A 12110-nucleotide genomic window follows, 5' to 3' on the forward strand; every position below is an offset into this window, starting at 1 on the left:
AGTGGGGTCTGTTTGGGGGTTCAGCACTGCAGTGGGGTCTGTTTGGGGGGTTCAGCACTGCAGTGGGGTCTGTTTGGGGGTTCAGCACTGCAGTGGGGTCTGTTATTTGGGGGGTGTTCAGCACTGCAGTGGGGTCTCTTTGGGGGTTCAGCACTGTAGTGGGGTCTGTTATTTGGGGGGGGTTCAGCACTGCAGTGGGGTCTCTTTGGGGGTTCAGCACTGCAGTGGGGTCTCTTTGGGGTGTTCAGCACTGCAGTGGGGTCTGTTATTTGGGGGGTGTTCAGCACTGCAGTGGGGTCTGTTATTTGGGGGGTGTTCAGCACTGCAGTGGGGTCTGTTATTTGGGGGGTGTTCAGCACTGCAGTGGGGTCTCTTTGGGGGTTCAGCACTGCAGTGGGGTCTCTTTGGGGGTTCAGCACTGTAGTGGGGTCTGTTTGGGTGTTCAGCACTGCAGTGGGGTCTCTATCATTTGGGGGTTCAGCACTGCAGTGGGGTCTGTTTGGGGGTTCAGCACTGCAGTGGGGTCTCTTTGGGGGTTCAGCACTGTAGTGGGGTCTGTTATTTGGGGGGGGGGGGGGGGGGTTTCAGCACTGCAGTGGGGTCTGTTTGGGGGTTCAGCACTGCAGTGGGGTCTGTTTGGGGGTTCAGCACTGTAGTGGGGTCTCTGTATCATTGCGGGGTCCGGACTGGGCCCCTCAGGAGACCTCCTCGGGCTGTCAGGCCCGTCCGCCGCAGTGCTGCTCGGGCTGACCGGAAGTCCCGCGGCCCGGTGTCTCTGCGGAGGCCGCTGTGACCGGAAGTGGTGTGTGAGGGGGGCGCTGGTGACGCGGGCGGTGACGCAGCCGGCGCGGGGGCGCGCTCTGTGTGTGGGAGTGCGCGCTCCCGGCAGCGCTCCGTTATTATCAGGCAGAGAGAGCGGCGGAGAGCGGACACCACCCACCCCGGGGCCTCCTCCCCCCCGCCCCTGCATCAGTGGCGCCCGGACTACCTGCCCGCCATCCCTTCATTCATTAACCCCTTCTTCCCTGCTGGCTGGCCCCCTGCTCTCCGGGGTTCCTGGTCACAGCATGAATTTCCCCCCTCCCGGCCTGTCTGGCAGCCCCCAGTCCTCCCTCACCTCGCAGGTGTCCGTCTCCGGGGGCCCCGGTACCCCCCAGTTTGGAACAGTCCCCCAGTTTGGCTCCGGACCAGTGACAGGGAACCAGTCAGCTGGAGCGCCCCAATACGTCCTCTCCAACTCGGTGGCCATCAGGGGTGAGATTCAGAGGTTCGAGTCGGTGCACCCCAATATTTACGCCATCTACGACCTGATCGAGAGGGTGGATGACTTGTCTCTGCAGAACCAGATCCGGGAGCACGTCATCGCCATCGAAGGTGAGTGATGGGCGTGTGGGAGGAGGGCGTACGGGGGGCAACCTGCAGACATGTGCTCCCGCCTGGGGACCGCCCATCACCGTGCATCCCAGGGTGACCGGGGCGAGAGGAGCCCCCCCGAGCACAGGGGGCGAGAGGAGCCCCCCCGAGCACAGGGGGCGAGAGGAGCCCCCCCGAGCACAGGGGGCGAGAGGAGCCCCCCCGAGCACAGGGGGCGAGAGGAGCCCCCCCGAGCACAGGGGGCGAGAGGAGCCCCCCCGAGCACAGGGGGCGAGAGGAGCCCCCCCGAGCACAGGGGGCGAGAGGAGCCCCCCCCCCCCACCGAGTACAGGGCGCGAGAGGAGCCCCCCCGAGCACGGGGGGGCGAGAGGAGCCCCCCCGAGCACAGGGGGCGAGAGGAGCCCCCCCGAGCACAGGGGGCGAGAGGAGCCCCCCCGAGCACAGGGGGCGAGAGGAGCCCCCCCCCAAGTACAGGGAGAGAGGAGCCCCCCCCCCCCCCCCGAGTACAGGGAGAGAGGAGCCCCCCCGAGTACAGGGGGCGAGAGGAGCCCCCCCGAGTACAGGGGGCGAGAGGAGCCCCCCCGAGTACAGGGGGCGAGAGGAGCCCCCCCCGAGTACAGGGGGCGAGAGGAGCCCCCCCGAGTACAGGGGGCGAGAGGAGCCCCCCCCCCACCGAGCACAGGGGGCGAGAGGAGCCCCCCCGAGCACAGGGGGCGAGAGGAGCCCCCCCCCAAGTACAGGGAGAGGAGCCCCCCCCCCCCCCCGAGTACAGGGAGAGAGGAGCCCCCCCCCCGAGTACAGGGAGAGAGGAGCCCCCCCCCCCCCCCCCGAGTACAGGGCGAGGAAAAGAGGAGCCCTCCGAGTATATGGAGAGGAGCCCCCCCCCCCCCCCCCCGAGTACAGGGAGAGAGGAGCCCCCCCCCCCCCGAGTACAGGGAGAGAGGAGCCCCCCCCCCCCCGAGTACAGGGAGAGAGGAGCCCCCCCCCCCCCGAGTACAGGGAGAGAGGAGCCCCCCCCCCCCCCCGAGTACAGGGAGAGAGGAGCCCCCCCCCACCCCCCCCCGAGTACAGGGAGAGAGGAGCCCCCCCCCACCCCCCCCCCGAGTACAGGGAGAGAGGAGCCCCCCCCCCCCCGAGTACAGGGAGAGAGGAGCCCCCCCCCCACCCCCCCCCGAGTACAGGGAGAGAGGAGCCCCCCCCCCCCCCCGAGTACAGGGAGAGAGGAGCCCCCCCCCCCGAGTACAGGGAGAGAGGAGCCCCCGAGTACAGGGCGAGGACAAGAGGAGCCCTCCGAGTATATGGAGAGGAGCCCCCAAGTATATAGAAAGAGTGAGATAAGACCCCCCGAAGTGCAAGCAGCAAGACAGGAGACCGTTCAGCTAGACTGCCAGAGACAGGAGACCGCTCAGTTAGCCGAATAATAGACAGAGAGGAGCGCTCACCTACCAGAGTAATAGAGAGAGGAGCGCTCACCTACCAGAGTAATAGTCAGAGAGAGGAGCGCTCATCTACCAGAGTAATAGAGAGAGAGGAGCGCTCACCTACCAGAGTAATAGAGAGAGAGGAGCGCTCACCTACCAGAGTAATAGTCAGAGAGAGGAGCGCTCATCTACCAGAGTAATAGAGAGAGAGGAGCGCTCATCTACCACAGTAATAGAGAGAGAGGAGCGCTCATCTACCACAGTAATAGAGAGAGAGGAGCGCTCATCTACCAGAGTAATAGAGAGAGAGGAGCGCTCATCTACCAGAGTAATAGAGAGAGAGGAGCGCTCATCTACCAGAGTAATAGAGAGAGAGGAGCGCTCATCTACCACAGTAATAGAGAGAGAGGAGCGCTCATCTACCACAGTAATAGAGAGAGAGGAGCGCTCATCTACCACAGTAATAGAGAGAGAGGAGCGCTCATCTACCATAGTAATAGAGAGGAGCGCTCATCTACCAGAGTAATAGAGAGAGGAGCGCTCAGCTACCAGAGTAATAGAGAGAGGAGCGCTCATCTACCAGAGTAATAGAGAGAGGAGCGCTCATCTACCAGAGTAATAGAGAGAGGAGCGCTCATCTACCAGAGTAATAGAGAGAGGAGCGCTCATCTACCAGAGTAATAGAGAGAGGAGCGCTCATCTACCACAGTAATAGAGAGAGGAGCGCTCATCTACCAGAGTAATAGAGAGAGAGGAGCGCTCATCTACCAGAGTAATAGAGAGAGGAGCGCTCATCTACCACAGTAATAGAGAGAGAGGAGCGCTCATCTACCAGAGTAATAGAGAGAGGAGCGCTCATCTACCACAGTAATAGAGAGAGGAGCGCTCATCTACCAGAGTAATAGAGAGAGGAGCGCTCATCTACCACAGTAATAGAGAGAGGAGCGCTCATCTACCAGAGTAATAGAGAGAGGAGCGCTCATCTACCACAGTAATAGAGAGAGGAGCGCTCATCTACCAGAGTAATAGAGAGGAGCGCTCATCTACCACAGTAATAGAGAGAGGAGCGCTCATCTACCAGAGTAATAGAGAGAGAGGAGCGCTCATCTACCAGAGTAATAGAGAGAGAGGAGCGCTCATCTACCAGAGTAATAGAGAGGAGCGCTCATCTACCACAGTAATAGAGAGGAGCGCTCATCTACCACAGTAATAGAGAGAGAGGAGCGCTCATCTACCACAGTAATAGAGAGAGAGGAGCGCTCATCTACCACAGTAATAGAGAGAGAGGAGCGCTCATCTACCACAGTAATAATGAGAGAGGAGCGCTCATCTACCAGAGTAATAGAGAGAGAGGAGCGCTCATCTACCAGAGTAATAGAGAGAGAGGAGCGCTCATCTACCACAGTAATAGAGAGGAGCGCTCATCTACCATAGTAATAGAGAGAGAGGAGCGCTCATCTACCAGAGTAATAGAGAGAGGAGCGCTCATCTACCAGAGTAATAGAGAGAGGAGCGCTCATCTACCAGAGTAATAGAGATAGAGGAGCGCTCATCTACCACAGTAATAGAGAGAGAGGAGCGCTCATCTACCACAGTAATAGAGAGAGAGGAGCGCTCATCTACCACAGTAATAGAGAGAGAGGAGCGCTCATCTACCACAGTAATAGAGAGAGAGGAGCGCTCATCTACCACAGTAATAGAGAGAGAGGAGCGCTCATCTACCACAGTAATAGAGAGAGAGGAGCGCTCATCTACCACAGTAATAGAGAGAGAGGAGCGCTCATCTACCACAGTAATAGAGAGAGAGGAGCGCTCATCTACCACAGTAATAGAGAGAGAGGAGCGCTCATCTACCACAGTAATAGAGAGAGAGGAGCGCTCATCTACCACAGTAATAGAGAGAGAGGAGCGCTCATCTACCACAGTAATAGAGAGAGAGGAGCGCTCATCTACCACAGTAATAGAGAGAGAGGAGCGCTCATCTACCATAGTAATAGAGAGGAGCGCTCATCTACCAGAGTAATAGAGAGAGGAGCGCTCAGCTACCAGAGTAATAGAGAGAGGAGCGCTCATCTACCAGAGTAATAGAGAGAGAGGAGCGCTCATCTACCATAGTAATAGAGAGAGGAGCGCTCATCTACCAGAGTAATAGAGAGAGAGGAGCGCTCATCTACCATAGTAATAGAGAGAGGAGCGCTCATCTACCAGAGTAATAGAGAGAGGAGCGCTCATCTACCAGAGTAATAGAGAGAGGAGCGCTCATCTACCAGAGTAATAGAGAGAGGAGCGCTCATCTACCACAGTAATAGAGAGAGAGGAGCGCTCAGCTACCAGAGTAATAGAGAGAGGAGCGCTCATCTACCAGAGTAATAGAGAGAGGAGCGCTCATCTACCAGAGTAATAGAGAGAGGAGCGCTCATCTACCAGAGTAATAGAGAGAGGAGCGCTCATCTACCAGAGTAATAGAGAGAGGAGCGCTCATCTACCATAGTAATAGAGAGAGAGGAGCGCTCATCTACCAGAGTAATAGAGAGAGGAGCGCTCATCTACCACAGTAATGGAGAGAGAGGAGCGCTCATCTACCAGAGTATTGGAGAGAGAGGAGCGCTCATCTACCACAGTAATGGAGAGAGAGGAGCGCTCATCTACCAGAGTAATAGAGAGAGAGGAGCGCTCATCTACCAGAGTAATAGAGAGAGAGGAGCGCTCATCTACCAGAGTAATAGAGAGAGAGGAGCGCTCATCTACCATAGTAATAGAGAGAGAGGAGCGCTCATCTACCACAGTAATAGAGAGAGAGGAGCGCTCATCTACCAGAGTAATAGAGAGAGAGGAGCGCTCATCTACCAGAGTAATAGAGAGAGAGGAGCGCTCATCTACCAGAGTAATAGAGAGAGAGGAGCGCTCATCTACCAGAGTAATAGAGAGAGAGGAGCGCTCATCAGCGGTAAGTTATAGCTTCACTCCAGCTCCGTGGTCACATGACACAAACGAATCCTTGATGCAAAAAATTTGCATTGATGATTTAATTTTTATTTTTTGTGTCTAATTACTCGATTCAGTTGAGTAATCGTTTCAGCCCTCGTGGAATCGCTGGGGCTGTGCCTGAGGGGCACTCTCTCATGCAGGGGTGTAAGGTGTTAACCAGAACTGACTGCAGTGCACTCCTTGGAGATGTCTCATGTGGAGATGCTGCCCACTCTTAGTATCTGAAGGTCGCTTAAAAGATATAAAAGGTTAAAAATGACATAGTAGAAAAGGGTTGAAAAAATGTTTTCATTTGTCGGATATCCACTTTAAAGCGTCGCAAACCTTTCAAGAAACTTTTGATATGTCATAGAGACTTGAACGTTGGCGGTCTAAATGGTGAGATCCGGACTGATCTCTAGAATAAGGTGAGAGCGAGGGCTGGACGTAGAAGAATAATCCACCATCATGTCTATATAGAGAGGACCACATGCTGAAGAATAGACCACTATCATGTCATTATAGAAAGGACCACACGCTGAAGAATAGACCACCATCATGTCATTATAGAGAGGACCAGACACTGAAGAATAGACCAGCATCATGTCATTATAGAGAGGACCAGACACTGAAGAATAGACCAGCATCATGTCATTATAGAGAGGACCAGACACTGAAGAATAGACCAGCATCATGTCATTATAGAGAGGACCAAATGCTGAAGAATAATCCACTATCATGTCATTATAGAAAGGACCACACGCTGAAGAATAGACCACCATCATGTCATTATAGAGAGGACCAGACACTGAAGAATAGACCAGCATCATGTCATTATAGAGAGGACCAGACACTGAAGAATAGACCACCATCATGTCATTGTAGAGAGGACCAGACACTGAAGAATAGACCACCATCATGTCATTATAGAGAGGACAAGACACTGAAGAATAGACCACCATCATGTCATTATAGAGAGGACAAGACACTGAAGAATAGACCACCATCATGTCATTATAGAGAGGACAAGACACTGAAGAATAGACCACCATCATGTCATTATAGAGAGGACCACACGCTGAAGGATAGACCACCATCATGTCATTATAGAGAGGACCAAACGCTGAAGAATAGACCACCATCATGTCATTGTAGAGAGGACCAAACGCTGAAGAATAGACCACTATCATGTCATTATAGAGAGGACAAGACACTGAAGAATAGACCACCATCATGTCATTATAGAGAGGACCAAACGCTGAAGAATAGACCAGCATCATGTCATTATAGAGAGGACCACACGCTGAAGAATAGACCACTATCATGTCATTATAGAGGACCAAACACTGAAGAATAGACCACCATCATGTCATTATAGAGGACCAAACGCTGAAGAATAGACCACCATCATGTCATTATAGAGAGGACCAAACGCTGAAGAATAGACCACCATCATGTCATTATAGAGAGGACCAGACACTGAAGAATAGACCACCATCATGTCATTATAGAGAGGACCAAACACTGAAGAATAGACCACCATCATGTCATTATAGAGAGGACCAAATGCTGAAGAATAGACCACCATCATGTCATTATAGAAAGGACCACACGCTGAAGAATATAATGTCATTATAGAGAGGACCAGACACTGAAGAATAGACCACCATCATGTCATTATAGAGAGAATAAGACACTGAAGAATAGACTAGTCCTCTCCATAGCTACATGATGGTAAACACTGAAGAATAGACCACCATCATGTCATTATAGAAAGGACCAGACACTGAAGAATAGACCACCATCATGTCATTATAGAGAGAACCAGACACTGAAGAATAGACCACCATCATGTCATTATAGAGAGGACCAGACACTGAAGAATAGACTAGTCTTCTCCATAGCGACATGATGGTAAACACTGAAGAATAGACCACCATCATGTCATTATAGAGAGGACCAGACACTGAAGAATAGACTACCATCATGTCATTATAGAGAGGACCAGACACTGAAGAATAGACTACCATCATGTCATTATAGAGAGGACCAGACACTGAAGAATAGACCACCATCATGTCATTATAGAGAGGACCAGACACTGAAGAATAGACCACCATCATGTCATTATAGAGAGGACCAGACACTGAAGAATAGACCACCATCATGTTATTATAGAGAGGACCAGACACTGAAGAATAGACCACCATCATGTCATTATAGAGAGGACCAGACACTGAAGAATAGACCACCATCATGTCATTATAGAGAGGACCAGACACTGAAGAATAGACCACCATCATGTTATTATAGAGAGGACCAGACACTGAAGAATAGACCACCATCATGTTATTATAGAGAGGACCAGACACTGAAGAATAGACCACCATCATGTCATTATAGAGAGGACCAGACACTGAAGAATAGACCACCATCATGTCATTATAGAGGACCAAACGCTGAAGAATAGACCACCATCATGTCATTATAGAGAGGACCAGACGCTGAAGAATAGACTACCATCATGTCATTATAGAGAGAATAAGACACTGAAGAATAGACTACCATCATGTCATTATAGAGAAGACCAAACGCTGAAGAATAGACCACCATCATGTCATTATAGAGAGGACAAGACACTGAAGAATAGACTACCATCATGTCATTATAGAAAGGACCACACGCTGAAGAATATAATGTCATTATAGAGAGGACCAGACACTGAAGAATGGACCACCATTATGTCATTATAAAGAGGACCAGACGCTGAAGAATAGGGTGTCATAATTTTTATTGTAGAGAGGACTAGATGTTGATGGGCTGACTGCCATCATGTCATTATAATGAGGACTAAAAACTTACTGGTTTCATTTACTGCGGTCTCTAGTTATTGGCAGTGCATGTATTATCTCATGAGCTACAGTACAGACCAAAAGTTTGGACACACCTTCTCGTTCAAAGAGTTTTCCTTATTTTCATGACTATGAAGGCATCAAAACTATGAATTAACACATGTGGAATTATATACATAACAAACAAGTGTGAAACAACTGAAAATATGTCATATTCTAGGTTCTTCAAAGTAGCCACCTTTTGCTTTGATTACTGCTTTGCACACTCTTGGCATTCTCTTGATGAGCTTCAAGAGGTAGTCCCCTGAAATGGTCTTCCAACAGTCTTGAAGGAGTTCCCAGAGACACTTAACTTCTGAGGATGATGGATGAACACGACTTCAAAAAGAACCACACTCCAGCTCTTCCAACACCAAATGACGCTATCCAGAGCAAGGAGTGGTGGGTAAAGTCAGACTAAATAGGGGGAGGTAAAGGTCACCTGATCCACACCTGAACAGGAGGTGAGGACCTACCAGCAACACACAAAGTAAAACCAAAAGAGGCCGTCAGATCATGTGCAGCCAGTCTTTTAGACCTTCTAACACCTGTGACAGGTGTGACAGTAGCGTTACTCAGCGCGTGGTCGAGTGCTGAGGCGCAAGTGCAATAATGTCATCAAAACTCTGCTGATTTCTGAACTGCAGAGTCCAGACCTAGTCTGCCATTAACATCAGCACAAAATCTGTGCTGTGCCAGGAGCTGCATGCCAGCCTTCTGCCAGCAAGCTCAATGCCAGGCATGGGATGGAGCAATGTAAAGCACTCCTCCACTGGACTCGAGAGCAGTGGAGATGTCTTCTGCGCAGTGAACAGTCTCCTCTCTCTATCTGACAGTCTTATGGACCAGTGTGGTGAATTCCAGGAGAACATCACCTTACTGCACGGTTCTAGCTGTAAAGTCTGGTGAAGAAGGGTTAATTCTTGGGGTTTTTGGCGGGTTGTTGCTCTGCCTATAAACCCGTCTTTCAAGGATAACAAGCCAATAGTTTTTTTTTAATATAAATTCTGCCTTCTTGACTTCTCTCATCCCCTATTGCAGAGCAATCCATTTACGTGCCTTATGTAACATTCTGCCCACCACGAGTTTAGTGGGCTTAGTGATGGTCAGGACCTCAACATATCCCAGCCCACATACAAGGGGGTCCAACAGTGACAGAGTTCCCCCTCATATCTCCCATCTCTACAGCTTGTCAGATAAGAGTTTTAGGGCTGAAGTATAAATCAGTGCGCCAATGGGCCTCACTAAGCAATAGCTGGGGGATCCTTTCCAATATGTCTTCCCATTGACTCTACTCCAGGGGCCACACCTGCGCCTCCCACTACTCCATACTATGTGGAGGAGAATCCTTCAGCATCCAATCTAAGATGGAGCTGCAGAGCAAAAAGGTAACTGGACGAGGATCCTCACTTCTCAATAGTACAAGGACCTTATTCTGTCTGATTGTACATGAGGTGGTGCCATCGTGATCAGATCAAACACCTATAGAGATCAGAAGAGGGTAAATCGTGGCCAGTCTGTGGAGACCCTTTTCTTACCATCCATACCCTCTAAACCAGTAGTGCCCCATGTAGAAGTTTCTGCGTAGTGCCTTTTATATGGTACAAATCTCTCGCCTTCCATTAGACCAACGTTAAAGAAGCAAATTGAGAATTTTGTTGACGTGACACCTTCAAGTAATGTTCCAGGTTTCATTTAAACTAGATTCTTGAAAAAAGGTCTGCAGTGGAGAAAGCTGAGGATCCCTCACCTCCACCTTCCAGCCCCCCAACATGCTGAAGCTGTACCTCCAGGGATTGGGAAGTTCTGGACTCCCATCCATCTTTCTAGGCTGAAGGGTCTCCAGTCACAGATTTGCACAGCCCCTGAGCCTTGTAGACCCTTTACTGAATGGAAATCTCAATGCTTTAGCACACAAGACTTTGTGGACAATTTTTCGGTGACAACTTTGTGAGAACAGTTTGGGGAAGACTCTTTCTTGCTCTTCATGACTGCGCCATGGTTGGGGGCGTCTGGAAGAACTTAGAGGCTTCTCACTTTAGCAAATTGCATTTATCACGTGGATGCAGTTGATACAAGCCACGTCCTAATGCGCAGTGATTCTCCATGTTGCCTTCTTTGCTTCATTCATTTTCCATCACATTATACACTGCTCAGGGGTTATGGTAACCACTGCAGCGCAGATACGAGGTGGCTGGGATGGGAGCTGCTGTGCATGCGTGTCTATGTGCACTCCCGCTGTCCTGGTCACCAGAGAAGCTGGCTTCCTGTAGTGTGCAGGCGTGTCCACTACTGCAGAATCACAAGGTGGTCGTAACTATGTAAACAAGCCCTGTATAATGTGATGATACAAATTAACCAACACTAACCCTCCAGCAATGGAGGCAATATGGAGAATCCCAATACATTAGTAAGTGCCTTGTACTAACTTTCTCTACATGATAAATGCCATTTGCTGAAGTGAGAGGACCCCACTTAACTGTCCACGGACCAAACCTCAACCCCATCCAACACCAGAACAAGGACTGCAAGCCAGGTCTTCTCCTGCAACATCAGGGTCTGACCTTACACTCTACAGGAGAGAGAGGACCCCACTGACCATAAGAGCTTACATCTACAGGAGAGAGAGGACCCCACTGACCATAAGAGCTTACACTCTACAGGAGAGAGAGGACCCCACTGACCATAAGAGCTTACACTCTACAGGAGAGAGAGGACCCCACTGACCATAAGAGCTTACACTCTACAGGAGAGAGAGGACCCCACTGACCATAAGAGCTTACACTCTACAGGAGAGAGAGGACCCCACTGACCATAAGAGCTTACACTCTACAGGAGAGAGAGGACCCCACTGACCATAAGAGCTTACACTCTACAGGAGAGAGAGGACCTCACTGACCATAAGAGCTTACACTCTACAGGAGAGAGAGGACCTCACTGACCATAAGAGCTCACACTCTACAGGAGAGAGAGGAGCTCACTGTCACGGTCCCTCCTGTGAGAGAGGTGAGAAGATCGGATAGACTTGCGGCACGTGAGGCTATCTGATAGGTCTCTGTATGTTGTGGTTTGGCAGGATCTCACCTCTCCTCAGGTGCCGCTCGTTGTCAGTGATGAGGCTCTATTTAGATCCACCTCACATTGCTGACCATGCGGTTGATAGTTTCTGCTTGGAGTTGCTAGTGCTGGTTTGTCTTGGATCTTCTGCTTCTCCATACATCTCTAAGCTAAGTACTTGTTGCCTTCGCTGCTTCTTATCTGTTGTGTGTTGTTTCTAGGCCTCAGGGAGACGCAGGTTCCTTCATTCTGGAAGAACCAGCTGTCTCATCCCCTGCTACCTATCACAGGGCTCGTCAGTTTTAGCAGGGCTTTAGGTATCCGGTGTATGAGTATTTCCACCATCAGGATCTGCTCATACCGGCAGGAGTTAGGCTACATGCACAAGATCGTATGTGTT

At 50.8% G+C, this 12110-nt stretch overlaps 1 protein-coding gene across 1 annotated transcript in view; it reads left to right on the plus strand.

Annotated features, from left to right (window-relative positions):
- The first annotated feature begins 829 nt into the window (after window positions 1–829).
- AGAP3 (ArfGAP with GTPase domain, ankyrin repeat and PH domain 3) overlaps window positions 830–12110 on the plus strand; it is a 206017-nt gene continuing 194736 nt past the window's right edge. Inside the window, exon 1 of the mRNA XM_040431801.1 lies at window positions 830–1374. Within this exon, the coding sequence (XP_040287735.1) occupies window positions 1068–1374 (307 nt within the window). The 5' untranslated portion in view covers window positions 830–1067. The remainder of the gene's footprint in view (window positions 1375–12110) is intronic.

This window comes from Bufo bufo, chromosome 5 (assembly GCF_905171765.1).
Source record: "Bufo bufo chromosome 5, aBufBuf1.1, whole genome shotgun sequence".
Classification (NCBI taxonomy): domain Eukaryota; kingdom Metazoa; phylum Chordata; class Amphibia; order Anura; family Bufonidae; genus Bufo; species Bufo bufo.